Source organism: Amblyomma mixtum, chromosome 3 (assembly GCF_055824585.1).
Source record: "Amblyomma mixtum isolate Tamu chromosome 3, ASM5582458v1, whole genome shotgun sequence".
NCBI lineage: Eukaryota > Metazoa > Arthropoda > Arachnida > Ixodida > Ixodidae > Amblyomma > Amblyomma mixtum.
This window is the reverse complement of record NC_143014.1, coordinates 412,128,123-412,144,458: the sequence shown is the minus strand read 5'-3', so window position 1 is coordinate 412,144,458 and position 16,336 is coordinate 412,128,123. Positions and strand designations below refer to the sequence as shown.

Here is a 16,336-nt window from a genome sequence, read left to right as displayed (position 1 = left end):
CTCCGTACCCGAGAGGAAGCTATCTCGAAGAACAAGCGACTGAAGGAATCGCCGAATAAAGAGGCATTTTTAAATAAACTGACTCGTGCACAGGACATGCCACTAAGACCGAAAGAGCGATAGCGAGAAAGAAAGAGGCACTAACAGCCAGTAGGGAGTTTCACCTTTGTGTGCGACTGCGATCACGACCGTATTCCTGCACCCGTATGTACAGTCTTTGTCAAAAATAACCAGGCTGCATGGTTTGCTTCTAGCTCATACAGTGGAACCCTTACACCTTCCCTGAAGCTGAAATGGTCGTTAAGGTAAGGACGTGGGGTCTTCTTACCTTCCAACACCTTTTGATCTTTAGGAAAGCCACAAGGGCTCCACTATACAAGCTAGAAGCAAACCATGCAGCCTGGTTACTTTTGACAAAAACGGTACGTACATACTTCTTATGTTAATACATATGCTGCTTGGAACGCTCTGACGTCCTTGCTTACTGCTACGTTCTTATGTCCCTACCCACTATGTATCTTTTAATTTATTATGTTTACTATTGTGCTATTGTTACATTCTCATGTCCGTCCCTGTAGTATGTCGTTTATGTAGTGTGTTTATTGAGTACTTGGCAATCCTTTCCCGTCTACCGTTAGTGTTAATATTTCTGACGTGCGCGCAGAGTTCTCTTGGTTATGTAATGTATTGTGTGTGGTGTTTTCTGGAGTGATATGTCGTCAGTTCTAATAATTTGTTCCCTCTCAGAAAAAGAGCAGCCGGCGCCGTTTTCAGGCTCCAAAGTCTCCTTTTATGTTCAGGTAAAAAAAAAATCTACCGATAAACTCTGCGATGACGAGAAACGGAGAGCCTGTGTTGACGAACAACACGGAAAATCTCAAGATCATCTTAGGTGGGCAGCGTCAGGCAGTTAAAAACAAAATGTCGCAAGCAGTGCCACACTAACTTATAAAAAGTGAAATCGAAGGTAAAAAAGCAGTAGACGACAGGTTTTTTCACGCTGTTTCGATGAGTCCGTCAGGAACCAACTAGCCTCACTCAGAACTGCCAGGCTCTAATCACAGACTGCTTTAAGTGCAAACGCGCTTTTATAAGCTAGAAAACGTCGAACGATGAGAGATATCGCCACCAGTCGGCCGTTTTTGCAAACAAATTGCCATGGCAGCACGGCATTTTTTTGCGCAGATCCCTGGAGCCAGGCAACCCTACCATCACGTTCCAAACGGTGATCACGGAGTACTTTTCGATCTTGACGTCACAAGGTTCCATCCAGTACCGACGAAATAAATGTTTCATTTGAAATCCAATTTTCTCGGTGACAAATGAATATTTTGCTGCCGAACAAGCATCAACCTACCAATGGAATTCGTTTTTACTGAGGAAAAAAATTCACGAAGATGTCCTTAATATCCCTCTGATGGTTATTCTAAGGAACCTGCTTGCTATTCTTATTTCTACCTATTGGCCGTTTGCAGTCAGGTCAGCAAAGGTAAATATTACGAGATTCGGTCAACAGGATATAGTTAATGAGTATGCTTGCGTCAGTTTGTACTATGTGTTAGAACACCGTTGAAGTCTTTATTATTAATCTATCACAGAACTGTGCTATTGTACCTGGAAGTTCCTTTCGCGCAAGTTATGAGATGCATTAAATATCTCAGGCCCGACTTCTTTCTCTCTAGACTGAAACCATGTGCTATCTTCTAGTTTATTTTCAAAGATGCGGCCACTGATTACATTTCGGTCAACTAGATTCGTGCCGCTTATAGAAATCGCAAGCGTTATCGTACTCTCATGAAATGACAACACTCAAAATCAATGGCCGCTTGAATGAGACATACGCTGATAGCGCCATGGACGCTAAAAAATCTTCGCTTGCGCCTGTGGAAGTTCAAACTCGAATTTAAAGTCAGAGCTAACCAAAGGAGTTCCAAGGCACCAGTCGCGCAATCATTCCTCAAGTGGAAGAAGTGAACCAGCGGAGTTCATTCGAGTTGGGTTCTCCGAAGGCTGACCGAAGAACGCAAGAAATGTTGACAGCAGTATGAACGGTACTTTCTTTCCATTGAATCTCATAATTCATGAGGCATCATTTTGTTTTTCAGTGCGGTAACTAAGCCATGATCAAGTACATGGAAGCACACGCTCATCGCCGCCGAAAAAATTCGGCGTTACCTCCAGTATTGCGAAAGTGACGGAAGCTTTTTTTTTTTTGAGAGCAAAGCGGAGGAGTACCATAAGTACTCATTACATGCATAAGGGCTGAGCAGTAAAGGCCCAAGGCCGTGATGGCTCTCTGCGAATCAAGTTTTCGCCAGAATTTCAAGAAAAAATGGCGACAAGAGCACTGTCGTTTTCATGCAGCAGACGCTGCCGCTCATGGCCGCTAGCTTTCAAAAATTTCTTCGTGAAAAAAACCTTGCAGTGCTTCTTCACGCTTTGTGCTCATCTCACTTATCCGTCTCAACTACCAACTTTTTATTTTCCCAGCGCTGAAAGAACCTCCGCGGAGGCTAAAAAGGCTGTCAAGAACCTCATAATTTGAAAGAACGTCGAATAGCGAGGCCTGTAAAGTAAGGTAGATAATGAGAAAGCGATTAAAAGATAGTAGATGAGTGTAACAAAGCTACTCTGTAAGAAAATAGACCAGCGCATATTTCCCAAGAAATGGAAAGAACGCATACGTAGTGAAGCAACGAGAGCTGCATTCGGAAACCAGCGTAGCGTGCTCGTGCTAGAAGTTATTAGGAGATGTTTAATTCCACTGAGGGGGCGCTGTGCCCTGCAGCGGAATTTTCGATGCAAAGACGTATGAAGAGAATCACACTCGAATGCTTTCGAGCGAAACGAAAGGCGGAGATCGAATTCGGAATCCCCGAGAAACAGGACAAGCTAGACGGTTAATTAGACATGTTATGTGAAATATGCAGGGCTTGGTTAACAAAAGGCGTGCATATTTTAGCAGGTATTAGCAGTAACTAGAGAAAAGTGGTAAAACCCTGTACGGCTGTAGACACTGCATATAACGAGCATTTAATGAATGTATTCAAATCCAATAGAGAAAGCTCGCACTCAGTTTCGCACTCCGGTTGCGTGCATGCCGTAAAACCGGGGTCCATATTTTCTAACGACCCATTTCATTTTTCTCACATTTGGTCCTCTGCCATTGGCCGCGGCTCCTAATTACGTAGGCCTTTCGTCAAGACTGATGTCATTAAAATAAGCCTAATCAAAGAAATTCAGTGTAGAAAACAATTTAATGTTAGTGCGCAAGAATTTGTTGTTTTTGATACAAATGAATACGAGAAAAAGTTTTGTGCCAGGGGAGGAAGAGGGGGGGGGATTATTTTAGTCGCTAGCCAGTTATAGTAGCGCAGATGCTGCATACTGCCGATATTTCTTTTTTTTCGGCATATCAATGCAAAATTAAAAACAGCGCTGAAATATTCGCGGTGGAGATGGCTAACTATACTTATGTTGCTGCCATATCGACAAAGAGGATTGATATGGCACAGATATACGACAAGGGTAAAGCAGCGGCTGCGGCTAATGTGCCTCTTATGATGATAATGGGCTTTCATGGCACAATGCATTTGTGGTCAAAGAGCGCCAAACAGAAGGTGACTGGCTTCCCTACTTCATTTGCTCCATGAGATTGAAAGTGAAAGCTAGCGGAGTCAAGCGTGGTCCATCTGGCAAACAGAAGCGGCTGCATTCAGCTTGAAGATGCGAGTCCGCCCTGATACAACGAGCCACGCGTCCTTGGTAGATCTAGAGCGCAATAATAACGCAACTTTTTTCTTCTTCCAGGCGCATATAAAATTGCAGAGCTTGAAAAATATATTCGAAGTTTCTGCTTTCAGCTACCTGATTTTAAGCGCGCAAAGCAGCGTTTGTTTTAATACTGCCGTTGATCACGACCTTACCATCATACCAAAACACATCGTATAGTAGCGCAGTAGAGAATTGAACTACATCCACGGCACAAATGCAGCGAATGGCCGATTTCAACAACCTTCTGAAAGTCAGCACGTTTCCACCGCGCGGAACAGCTGCGTCAGCCGGCTTGGTTGGAACGTTGCTTGCGAACGGGAACAGAGAATGGAAAAGAAAACAAATGCTGCCGTTTTGTCCCGGATGCGATCCTTATATTTTTTTTTTATCGTCATAAACGCACTGACCGCGTACCCTCCACTCCGCTTTATTTCTCGTACCGCAGAGCCGTACGTAGTGCCAACTTTTTGATCATATAAGTTGGTCATATAAAACCTGAACGCAATTTTGCAGCACTGAAAGCTGGACAACTTGCCTGAAACGCCTACGCACAGCTTTGCATCATTCTTTGTCCATATTTCTTTGCCAGCAACAAAGGCTAGAACATAACAATCATGGACTTCTCCTCTTTAGTGGACCATGCGGTGGAAAGCCAGGGCGAAAATTTATGGGCGCTCAGTCGTTTTTTGTGGGCTAATCCCGAGTTAGCCCTTGAAGAGTTCAAGGCTCATGATGAGCTCTGCGGACTTTTAGAACGCCATGGCTTTGTGGTCTACAGGAGGCACTTTTTGGAGACTGCATTCAGGGCTGAGTTCAACGCTCCTGGTGGGACAGAAGGTAAGCACGCTCTCATTCTCCATCTTTTTCCGTGCGCAAATATCCGCTCAGGCTTGCAGAGCTACCATTCTGGCATTTGAATGACGAACTGCAAAGTTGAATAGGTAGGGTCGGCACTTGAATAGCATTATGTATATGAAGCTAGTTGATCTCAGCCTAGGCCTTGTGTAGAAATGAGCGACTGCAGATTAGCTACTGTACGTAAATACTTGTTGCATCAAACAAAAAGTTATTTGTTTTATTGCATTTGAAAATTTGTTGATCGATGTCTGTATATTCGTCATTCGCTGCACATTTCTGGTGTTCTCTATGTATTACAACCGAAATTTAGGCACAAAGTAGCAAAACTGAGACTTAAAACTTCACATAGGCCTCGAACATGCGAAATTATTTGAGCTAATGCTTAATAAAAAAAACTGCTCTAGTGTTTACCCAGGTAGTTAGAGTTTACAATTGTGTACGCTTAGAAATTTCAGTGGGCGTGCCATGCTGTGGGGTACAGCTTGCGGTCGCTTGAACAGGTGGTAAGAAACGTCTGCGCTAAATAAAGACAGAGCCGTTAGCCTCCTTGGGCTCAGAGAGGACAACCAAGCTCTTTTGTCCGGTGTTCGTACTAGCTTCAAAGAGCCGATCTGAAGCTAGGAAGAAGTAACGCCATATCATTCATGGAGGCAGCCGCTGCTCAAGCTATAGGGAAGGTTTCGTACGAAAGGCGTACGATGCGATCAGTGCACGGCGTGCATTTAGCAGCTGACAGCGCAAAACGCGATTCTTCTTCTTTCGAACAAAGCAGGAATGAGCTATATTCGCGGCACAAAAATTGATGAAGTCTTTGGTTTCGAATCTGTGGAGAACATCCTAGTAAGGCACTCGTTCGTGCACAGCCGAACCACATGGATACAGGGATCAGGCGAAAGTCGGTGGGCTTACTGGCTCTCGTCGAACAGTATGCTGCCTCGTTTCCATTTCATAAAAGTTTTGCAACTTGGGCAGTGACGCGTAACGACGACCGCTAGTCCCTTGTGAAGACGTTTGGTTTCCAAAAAGACGAACTGGAGGCCGGGCCAGCCCTTCGCAGATTTCAACGAATAAATTTTTAGCCCACGGGAGCAAAGAGAGAAACAGCGAAGGGCCATACGACATCATTTTTAGTTCCCGATTTCTTTCTCTGCTCCGCAGTAAGTCACCTACTTTGCTGGTATCTTTGCTGCTTATGAAATTATGGCCTTTTGTAATCTAAGTCCGCGAGCCTATGCGACAATTGAAAAAAAAAATGTGAGGTGGCACTGCTGCTTCAAGGTAGGCTAAGCGTCATCGGAGCGATCGGCACCTTAGAATGCGACGATATGTATACGACGCTTTTCTCAGAGCGCCTGTACATGATGACATTGATGTAGCAGCTGTCACGTCCACAAGGAGAGCCGAGATTGATCTCGTCCGCTTGGGCTAAACGTATCTCCACGGGTATGTGGACATACACCAAGAGTGCTGTCAGTCCATTCCTTGAGCTTCCACAAGGCTAGAGCTGTGTTCTCCCTCGGGATGGACCATTCATCGACGTGCTGCTTGAACCGGCACTCTTAGTTGAACATTCGGTAATTCACGTCCAGCCTCTGACGATGTGGTACAAGTAACACACGCAGGAACAGCCCATCCATCCACGGATCCCAAGAGGGAAACCAGATGCTCAGGTAGAGTAGGAACTCCATGCCAGAGTAGCCAAAAGCGTATTCCACAATCCAAAGATAGACGCTCTCAAGTAACGATGGTCTCTTAACCTCCTCCTTTGTTCTTGACAGATGGAAGCAGACCGCAGTGTCTGTGCGTGGTTACCACAGACACCGAAATCAGTCCGAGCTCTGCAGATGCACGTCAAAATTTTCGAGAACCTCTTGCAACTGGCACGAGTAGCGGGTCCCTCGTAGCCGGTATGCTGGTTCGTGTTTCACTGTTGCCATGACGAGAATACCCACACAGCCAAGGCCACAACAGGCAGCCAGAAAGACCTCTTCGTTCTCCGTTCTCGAGCAGCAGAGCTTCTGGCCATGACCTGTGATAAGCTTTGTACGTTACTCGCCGTGCGGCTGACGGTCCTTGCGTACATACTAGCCGTTTTTAGCATACCGAGACGTATTAGTAGGACGTATAACGGTTTACCGGACTTCTCCTGCGCACGCGCAGAGACTTGGCTGCGGCCAGGCGGAGCCACTGCACGTGAGCACCAGGCGTCCGATAAACTGGTATGCGTCGACGCTAATAGGTCTGGGTATGCTAAAAATGTCCATTGTATCATGTTAATGGATTGAAGAAGAAAATAACTGGGTATGGTCTATCTGAAGAACATTTTTGATGAAAGTGACGTTCAACCAGACTGGTACGCAATGTTGATGTGCTGTTTTTCCTGGCTCCCCTTTATTACTCATCATCCTCATCATCAGCTACGTCCACTGCAGGGGAATATCCTCTTCCATACCTCTCCAATTAACCAATACCTGTGCCACCTGCGGCCATCTTATCTCCGCAAGCTTCCTAATCTCATCGGCTCACCTAACCTACTGCCCCCCCCCCCTTCCCTCCGTTCCCCTCCGTCCCGTTATGCTTGCCTTCTCTTGGAATCCAGTCCGTTACTACTAACAACCATTGGTTATCTCCCCTTCTCATTACATGCCCTGCCCATTTCTTCTTCTTGATTTTGATTGGGGTGTCATTAACTCGCGTTTATATCCTGCTCTGCTCTTCTCGTCTCTTATAGTTACACCTGTTACCTTTCTTTGCATAACTCGCTGGGCTCTGCTTAACTGAAGTTGAACCCTTTACGTTAGTCTCCACGTTTCTGGCCTTAGGTGAGTACCGGTGAGATTCAGCTGTTGTATACTTTTCTGTTGAGGGGTATTGGTAAACTGCTCTTCATGATCTGAGATAACCTGCCATATGCGCTCCACCCCATTCTTATTCTTCTAGTTATTTCCCTCTCATGATCCACATCTATGGTCCATACCTGCCCTATGTAGTTGTACTAGAAGATGGCTTGACGGCATACCATCTGGTCAAGAGACATGGCTGAGGAAGTTTACTCGTCACTGATCATGGTCAAAAAACAAATTACGTTTCGGGAGTGCTACGGCAGCCTTGCTTACAAGTAGATGTATTCTTTTACACTTCGGGCGCCTCGCTACCGATCGTGAACTGTGGTTCTCCTCCGACGCTGTTTAACATTATTTAGTTTCCAACATATTATTTTTATACCCGCCGTTTTCCTTCGCAAAACGTAATATCTCCCGATCTGCGTAAAACGCACGTATTCGTGCTTAACTCGGCGTGCCACGTCGTTTTAGAGCTAAACAGGCCAGATGTAGGTCGCTGATCACGCTTTGTAATTCGTCTACTGATTGACTGAGCAAGGCAATGCCATCAACGAATCTCAGATTACTACGTTATTATCCATTAACCCTAATCCCCAACTCCTTCCCATGCAGTGCTCTGAATACCTCCTGCAGACACGCGGTGAATAACAGCGCGGAGGTTGTGTCTGTCTGCCTAACACCCTTCCTTATTGGGACTTTATTATTGTCTTTATAGGGGACTATGGTAGCTGTGCAGCCGCTATAGATATCTTCTAGTATTTTTACATATCAATCAATGAATCAATCAATCAATTAATTTATTTAGCATTTCTTTCAATACAGAAATAAATGCAAGGATAAGAACAAAAAGCTGCTTCTCGAGCAGCCTGACAACGGTTCTTACCCCTTTTTTCCTCTTGACAACGGATAACAGCAGAAATAAAACAAAGCTGCGATTAAAATTGTACGAAGATAAGAGCATGCAGTATACATAGTAATTCCAAACACCAAATGCCGCATATTAGTAAAAAGTAATAATACAGGTCCAATGTAACTGATAGACATGAATTCAATAAGACGAATACTAATACTTAATCACCAATATTTTGCACACTGAAGAACATCTAAGGGCGAAATTGACATATAGCTATACAGGACTAAAAACATTTCCTGCTACATTTGCAGGCATAGAAGCACAGACCACAGTTTTACCACACACAGCTGTAATGCAGCCATCATTGAAAATACATGCACAAAAGGCTCCAACAATAAAAAAAGATGTCAAAGCATTGACGTTACCTCCCTAAACTGTAAGTGAACAAACGCTTAAGGTGTTGTTTCGATAGTGTGTGGATGTCCGTGTTTTACTTATATAGTTGTTAAGTAAAGTGTGCATAATATATTGTAGTCTGTTCTGACCATGATTCGTGCGGGAAAACGATCGAGAGAAAACGATATCGCTTTTCCTCAGCGTGGTTCCGCAATGTCTGCATGACTGCTGAGATTTAAACTAAGTCAAAAGCTTTCTCGTAATTTATGAAGGCTATGTATACGTCTCGTTTATATTCTGAGCATTTCTCAGTGACCTGATTAATAGTGTGAGTATGGTCTTTTATTCAGTACCCCTTACGAAAGCCTGCCTACTCCTTTGGTTTATTGTAATCTTTGGTTGCCCTGATTCTATTAGTCAAAGTCAAAGTCAAAGTCATTTTATTCAGGCAGCAGTAATAGGTGCCTAGGAGGCAGACATAAAGGCAAATTAATGCCTGACTCAGTGTCGGCCCCCTTCCCCCCTTCCCAAACACATCACTCAACAGCAGGTACAATCAGATCGTTAAACAAAGTTTCGATCAACATAAAAGGAACACATTAATACAGCATAGCATACAGGGCTAAGTCATACTGCGAGGAAACAAACAGCCAAAATAAATCGCATGCAGTAATAGGCAGAGAAAATAAACAAGCGGGAACAATAAAACATTCACAACAAAAACCATCTGGTGTCTACTTGGAACCCAGAAAAAAAAAAGGAAATAGTCAAAATTGTGTGCTAAAAAAAATGTGTTAATGTTTCTTTTAAAGGCTAGAGCTGAAGAACTGTCAGTAATGATATTCATAACCATGGCGTGCTTATTCAAGAAGTCAGGAATCTGATATGTTAACTTTTGTGTTCCGTAGTTTGTACGAATCCTGTCTCTGTTATAAATGGTATGCCGGAGATTGTACATATGTTCTTTATGAAGATATTTCTCAGTGAATGATGATGCATTCTGTTTGATTTGAGTGTATATAGCTAGTGCTAGTTTTTTACATAGGATGTTTGTGATAGTCAGGATTCGGTGTTTTTGGAATAACGGTGCTGAATGAGTTCGGCGTGGGACATTTTCTATTTGGCGCAGAAAATGTTTTTGTAGTACATGTAGGTTCTCTAAATTTGTTTTTGTGGTCGTACCCCATACAAGAAGACAGTAGTGCAGACGGGAGTGTATTAGAGCATAATACAATTGCTTTTTTAACCATGGCGGTAGCAAATCCTTTAGTTTATAGGTGAGCCCAATCGTTCTTGATATATCTGTTCGAACTTTTGAGACATCGATTATCTATTCACTTCCTTAGATACGTTGTAGGAAAAGGACAGAAACCTGATCGGTCTCTAGTTCTTCAAGTCCTTGCCGTCCCATTTCTTATGGATTAAGATAATGTTCGTGTTTTTTCAAGATTCCAGTACGCTCGAATATATAACGCAATGCGTATACAGGGCTGACAGTTTTTCAATCACAATCTCCGCATCGTCCATCAAAAGACCTGCTGTTACCCTATTCTCACCATCTGCTTTCCCTTTTTGCACTGCTCCTAAGGCTTTCTTTACTTTCTCCTTCCTTACCGGCAGAATGCTCAATTTCTCTGCCCAACTACTTCTCTCACTATTATCCTGATTACTTCGGCTTCTGTATAGACCATTGCAAATATTCTCAGTAACATTAGCTATCTGATCGATATTGGTAATTATATTGGCCAGCATGCTTCTCTCTTAGACCACCCTTCTGATTTTTGCCTGCACCTATTTTCCTTGCGACGTCTTTCAGGCTACCTCCGTCTTTTATAGCATGTTCAATTCTCTCCATATTATACTTCCTTATGTCAGTTACCTTGCGCTCAATGATGAACTACGATTGCTCTGTCAGTCCCATTCGGTCTGTTGAGTGAGAAGCTTTTATGCTTTGACGTTTCTTGATCACATGTTTCGTCTCCCGAGAAAACTTAAGGCATCGTGTCGTACTATCTTACCGCCTACTTCTCTTGCGCTCTCTGCAATGACATCTCTCAGATTACCGTTCATTGCTTGAACACTAAGGCGGTCTTCTTCGGTTGCAGCCAAATATTTGTTCTTCAGCGAGATCCTGAAGGCCTGTACTTTTCCTTTTACCGCTAAATCATTGATGGGCTCCTTTCTTACTAGTCTGTTCCGTTCCCTGTTTAGGTCTAGGCAAATTCGAGACCTCACTACTGTTTGATCACTGCATTGCACCTTGCCAAGCACCGCTACATCCTGCACAATATCAAGGTAACAAAACAATACCAGGTCTATTTGATTTCTGGTATGCCCATTCGGGCTTTTCCATTTCCACTTCTTTTGCGAAGAAGGTATTCATTATCCGTAAATTATTTCGTTCTGCAAACTCAACTAATAACTCTCCCATGCTTTTCCTAAAACATATGCCACAGTGTCCAGCTGGTTGGTCTCCAGCCCGTTTCTTGCCCACCATGGCACTGAAGTCGCCCATCAGTACTCTATACTATGCTTTTACTTCACTCATTGCCGATTTCGCGTCTTCATAAAAGCTTTCGGCTATCTGGCTACCATGGCTAAATGTAGGCGGTTAGGCCTGTAGCACCTTTACTTTGTACCTCTTATCAAGCTTAACTACGATAACTGTCACCCTCCCATGTCCTTATTGACCGAGAATCTCACATCTCGTTCTCGCCTGCATGCTAAACTATTATAGCATAGTATCTGCGGCCCGCTTTTTTTCGCTGTATTTGTTTCATCTATCCTTTTAACCTCGCTAAGACATATATGACATCCTATTTAGCGCCCTCTAGTTTGTGAAACAACACTGCAAGGCTAGCATCACTGGATAACGTTCTAGCGTTATACGTTGCTGGGCTCATAGCGGTAACCTAGTGGATGGCGGCCCGCTCCCAACCAACGGGACAGTGGTTGCATTCCCAACATTTCAACACATTTTTTTTTTCAGCTGTTGTTCTTTTTGCATGAACGGTTGCACCCCTAGGCTGCTTGCTTCTGACGAACTGCTGCACCGTAGGAGACCATTTGTTCAGTTCTAACGGATAATATCTCTAAATTTAGTCTCAAGAAGGGACGAACTTTCCGTCCTAAAGGGCGAAAAATCGCTTAGAGTATATAACACGCTGCAGAGACCGCGTAGTTCACCCAAGAAATCGTTTACGCTGCCACACTAGAGATAAAACAGCACTCAGTTTGCATTTAATACCCGCTCTTTCCGGCATAAAATGCTGCGCCCCGTACAGCAGCCACAAAAGACAAATAACTGCTTAATAAAAAAAACTTGCAGGATGAGCGCGATTGTGGTTTATGAGTTATTACAGCGCAGCTGTTTTGGATGATTTAAGCGATGGGGAGGTAAGAATCACTGTAATTTTTTTCGACAATGAATCGTTTTAACAGCTCTGTAGACGACATGCTGCAACGTGGCTCTCAGTCACTCTAATCTGCGAATCTCGCTCACGGCGCGCGTGAACATCGGCGGTTTTCTATGAAAGTTCACTCGTTGATTTTCTCCGAGCTATATCTGCAGAAAGGACAATCCTTCTGCAGGCTCCTACCTGGCTCGGGCGGGTGCTTGTATTCATAACTCGGCAGGTTTCGCAGCTGGGTCTGGGCGGTGCATGTGCTCAGCTTCATCGAGGGCGGCGCTTTTGGCTGCAGCTCCAGAGACTCGCAGCTGCGAGCGGCTTCGTGGCTCTGGCAGGAGCGAATTGGCGACGCGGTTGTGGTTGTTGTCGGGACTGAAGGAAGAATGGCAACAAAATTGCACGGGTGACGCGGAGGCCAGCGCCGTCTTATATACCGCTGGAGATGAGGCTGCGTGAGTGATTACATCCCGAATGACTCACGTGACACCCCCGACACGTGACGTCGCGAATTCTTGCGCCAGAACAACAGTCAACTTAAGGTCCAGTCAATACGCGTTTCTATCACTCTGAAAATAAAAGTTCCAAAGGAAAGTTGAAGCAATAAGTGTATGGAAGCTGTGCCTCGATTCCGGGAGATTAGAAGGGCAGCATATACCTAATGACTGCTTCTGGCGATAACGTCTACCTTGATCTAGCATGCCAACCCTCTCGGTTGTTTATCTAGGCCCTGTCGTTGTGCAGCGCAGCGATAGGTTTCCAACACGGTTCTGCTTGCTTTCCCAGCCAGCACCAACTTCTTTCTGGCAGTGTGGCAGCAACTCTGGATAATTTTTTTTACCAACAAACAGCACTCATTTGATTAGTTAAAAGTGCTGCCCCACCCACGTCGGCTGTTGCCGTGCAGAATGCGCCTGGGCTATAAGAACACGATGCTCAGGAAAATAAAGCGCTTTTGAAGCGAAAAGCTTCACTACTCGTACCACAGCCGCGCTTCGCATGAGCCATCGGAGCCAAGATTTGCCACAGCTGCGCATGCGCGAAACCGAGCGACATCACGCGCGGCGCAGGTGGCCGCAGCCGCCGCCGCGCCGACTCCGCCGCCTGACCTTTCGGCGCAGCCGCGCGCTACTGCGCATGTGAGTCGCCTATCCACCGCCGCTACTACTGCGGGCTCGCTGCAGCTGCGTGTTTACCACAGTTACTACGCATGCGCAAGGGGGGCTTATAACGCGCTTGCCTGCACCGTTATCGTGGTGCTCCCAGTGCATTTTGCGCGAACTGCGACAGCCGTGAGGTCAAACAAAGCATAACTGCAGCTTTTCGCTTGTATATCCAGGCTTAACCAGAGCTAAGCCACTGCCAATTTGTTATATGGCACCAAGATCACTGCTCGTCGCAGTTATTACACCAGCCGAAAGCAGAAACCGAGAAGCGCCCATGTCAGCAGTGCTTCATAGCGCTCGCTCGTAGCGCTCACACCCTTCTCGAACCACAACCGGCTCGGTCTATTGCATGACATGCCAAGTGCACGGTTCACGAAGTTTTTATGCGAAGCATATTAACGTAGGTTTCGGGCCTTCGCGCGACGCCCGGCGGTGGCCACCATTGACCTTGAAGTGAGATCACATGATGTGACGTCATGTGATGACGTCACACCGGCTGCAGATGGGGCCTCATATCGCGCCGTCGGACGTCGCCCGGCGGTGGCCACCATTGACCTTGAAGTGAGATCACATGATGTGACGTCACGTGATGACGTCACACCGCCTGCAGATGGGGCCTCGTATCGCGCCGTCGGACGTCGCCCGGCGGAGGCCTCCACGCTTCAGTTCGCGCCGTCGCGCGCGACGCGGCGGCGGCGCCACCATCGCTGCATCACGTGATATGTGACGTCACGCCAGGGATGAAGCGGCGCGCGCCCGCCGTCGCGTCAGTCTCTGTGCCCGCAACCGCGCCAGCGTCTTTGCGCCGGGCGTGTATGCGGTCAAGATGCCTCCAAACGCTAAGGACATGCTTCACATCCACTGGGCTTAACCTTGATAAACCTCCAATTTTTTGTATTATTCATTGGAGCCGCCGCGGTGGCTATGTTGTTATGGTGCTCGGCTGCTGACCCAAAAGACGCTGGTTCCATCCCGGCCTCGGCGATCGCATTTCGATGGAGACGAAATGCTGGAGGCCTGTGTATTGTGCGATGTCGGTGCGCGTTGAAGAACCCCAAGATGTCGAAATTATGCACTACGGAGTCCCTCTTAACTTGAGTCGCTTACGAACATTATATACTCACCTTAACCGTTATTTACTGGTGAATGCCGACGTTTGCCTGCGCGGACGGCACTGGATCAGATAATTCTAAAATGGCCAATAGTACGTCCTTGCTTTGCCCCTCAGTATCCTTAAGCCTGCGCTCAAGTTCTCATCCGTCAATTAGTTTCGCATGACCGTCTTGTTCTCCTGGACGCACCGTGTCTTGTGGACAGCCTTGAAAAATTGAAAAGGGGCTCTTGGTTTGGTGGTATTGCATTATCCTGTCTGCTCGTGTAGTGGTCTGGAAGGCAGGGGGAGTGTACATTCGCGGAGCGGAGCACTTGCACATGCAGTGATTCTAGTGCTGAGCAAAGAACAACTGGAGGATTTTTTTTCTCTTCTTTCCGGTTATCCGCTCTTGAACTTGCTCCAAGGTATGTTTCTAAAGTCCTTTCAATCGATTGGACATTCTTCCTTTCTCTTTTGCCCTCTCTAATGTCCTCCTGCTGCTTTTCTGAGAAAAACGAAATAGTTTCTAGCTTTATAATGACACGAGAAGCTAGCAGCGTTGACTCAGAAACACTTCCACATTTAAAACCATGGCATTGTACTGCTTGTCGCATATACGATATGGAAGCGTTTCTAGACCGTGCTGCCACTCCTGAACCGATCATATATATATATATGTTGACAGCGCAGAAAATTTGTTTGCTAGTGGAGTTGTAGGTACGAATTGCGCACAAAAGACACACACAGGAAAAAACACGAGGGAGACTGAAAGAGCGCAAACTATCAACTGGTGTTTATTCGATTCAGTGCCGCTTTATAGGCAGTGTGTACACGTGCCTACAAAGAGGGGAAGGAAAGGATAAGGAGGCAAATCAACCCTGCGCGACAATCCATCAAAACCGCTCCAAAAAATTCTTTTCCGCGTTGTACAATGAAACGGAGGTGTCACTCACACAGTTATCACCTCTTGCCTTGATGTGGTATGCCTCTAGAAGTTCACGGGAAACTTTGTCATTACTCCTGCCCAGAATTCTGATATTATTCAGCAGTGGCTCACAACCGGTGCATGCAATGCAATGAGCCGGCAAATTTGCTCCTTCTCTATTCCTAATTGAACGCTGATGCTCCCCTGCGCGTTCATTCACGCAGCGTCCTGTCTGGCCCACATACACGCGACCACACTTGAGCGGGATGAGATACACAACGCCCGTGGCGCATTTTACGAATTGTGCCGCATGCTTTATCACGCATGCTCTTCGTCGAGCGCCTTCCGCGCTGATCCTTGGGCACAACCCGGCGAGCTTGCGTGGCGCCGAAAACACCACAGGGACGCCATGCCTATTTGCCACTTTTTTCATGTTGTGGGCCACCTTGTGCATATACGGGATGACCGTAGTCTTTCTTCGCGGCAATCGCTCCTCGTTGTTGGCGCGGTTTCCTTTCTTTACCTTCCGAAGAAGGTTCTCGGCCACAGCGGAGATGACCTCGCAGGGGAAACCGGCTGAAAGCAGCCTGTTTATCTGATTGTGAAAGCTGGTGCGCATTGCATGCGGGCATGATTTCGTCAAAGAAGATTCCAGGCACGAGCTAACTATGGCTCTCTTAACTATCTTCGAGTGGGCAGAATCATAGGGAAGAAGCCCTTTCTGCGCTCTCGGTGCGTAGTGCCAGCAGATGTGATGCAAACCAATCTCTAGGTTCAGATCTAAAAATTGCAACGAACCATGGTTCGGAAGTTCGTGCGTAAAATTTAAACCCTTCCCATAGCGTTTAAAAAGAGTTAAAATGCTATCCACTGAATGAGTGGGGGTCAAGGTTTTTTGTTTAGATAAAACAATTAGATAAAACAATTGTTTAGATAAAACAATCTTCTTTGACGAAATCATGCCCGCATGCAATGCGCACCAGCTTTCACAATCAGATAAACAGGCTGCTTTCAGCCGGTT

The 16,336-nt window shown here is 45.8% G+C and overlaps 1 protein-coding gene and 1 pseudogene across 1 annotated transcript in view; one reads left to right on the top strand and one right to left on the bottom strand.

Annotated features, from left to right (window-relative positions):
• The first annotated feature begins 4,385 nt into the window (after positions 1 to 4,385).
• Positions 4,386 to 16,336, top strand: part of LOC149357681 (xaa-Arg dipeptidase-like) — a 47,628-nt gene continuing 35,677 nt past the window's right edge. Inside the window, exon 1 of the mRNA XM_089576651.1 lies at positions 4,386 to 4,611. Within this exon, the coding sequence (XP_089432777.1) occupies positions 4,389 to 4,611 (223 nt within the window). The 5' untranslated portion in view covers positions 4,386 to 4,388. The remainder of the gene's footprint in view (positions 4,612 to 16,336) is intronic.
• Positions 5,906 to 7,669, bottom strand: LOC149357682 (L-gulonolactone oxidase pseudogene; annotated as a pseudogene).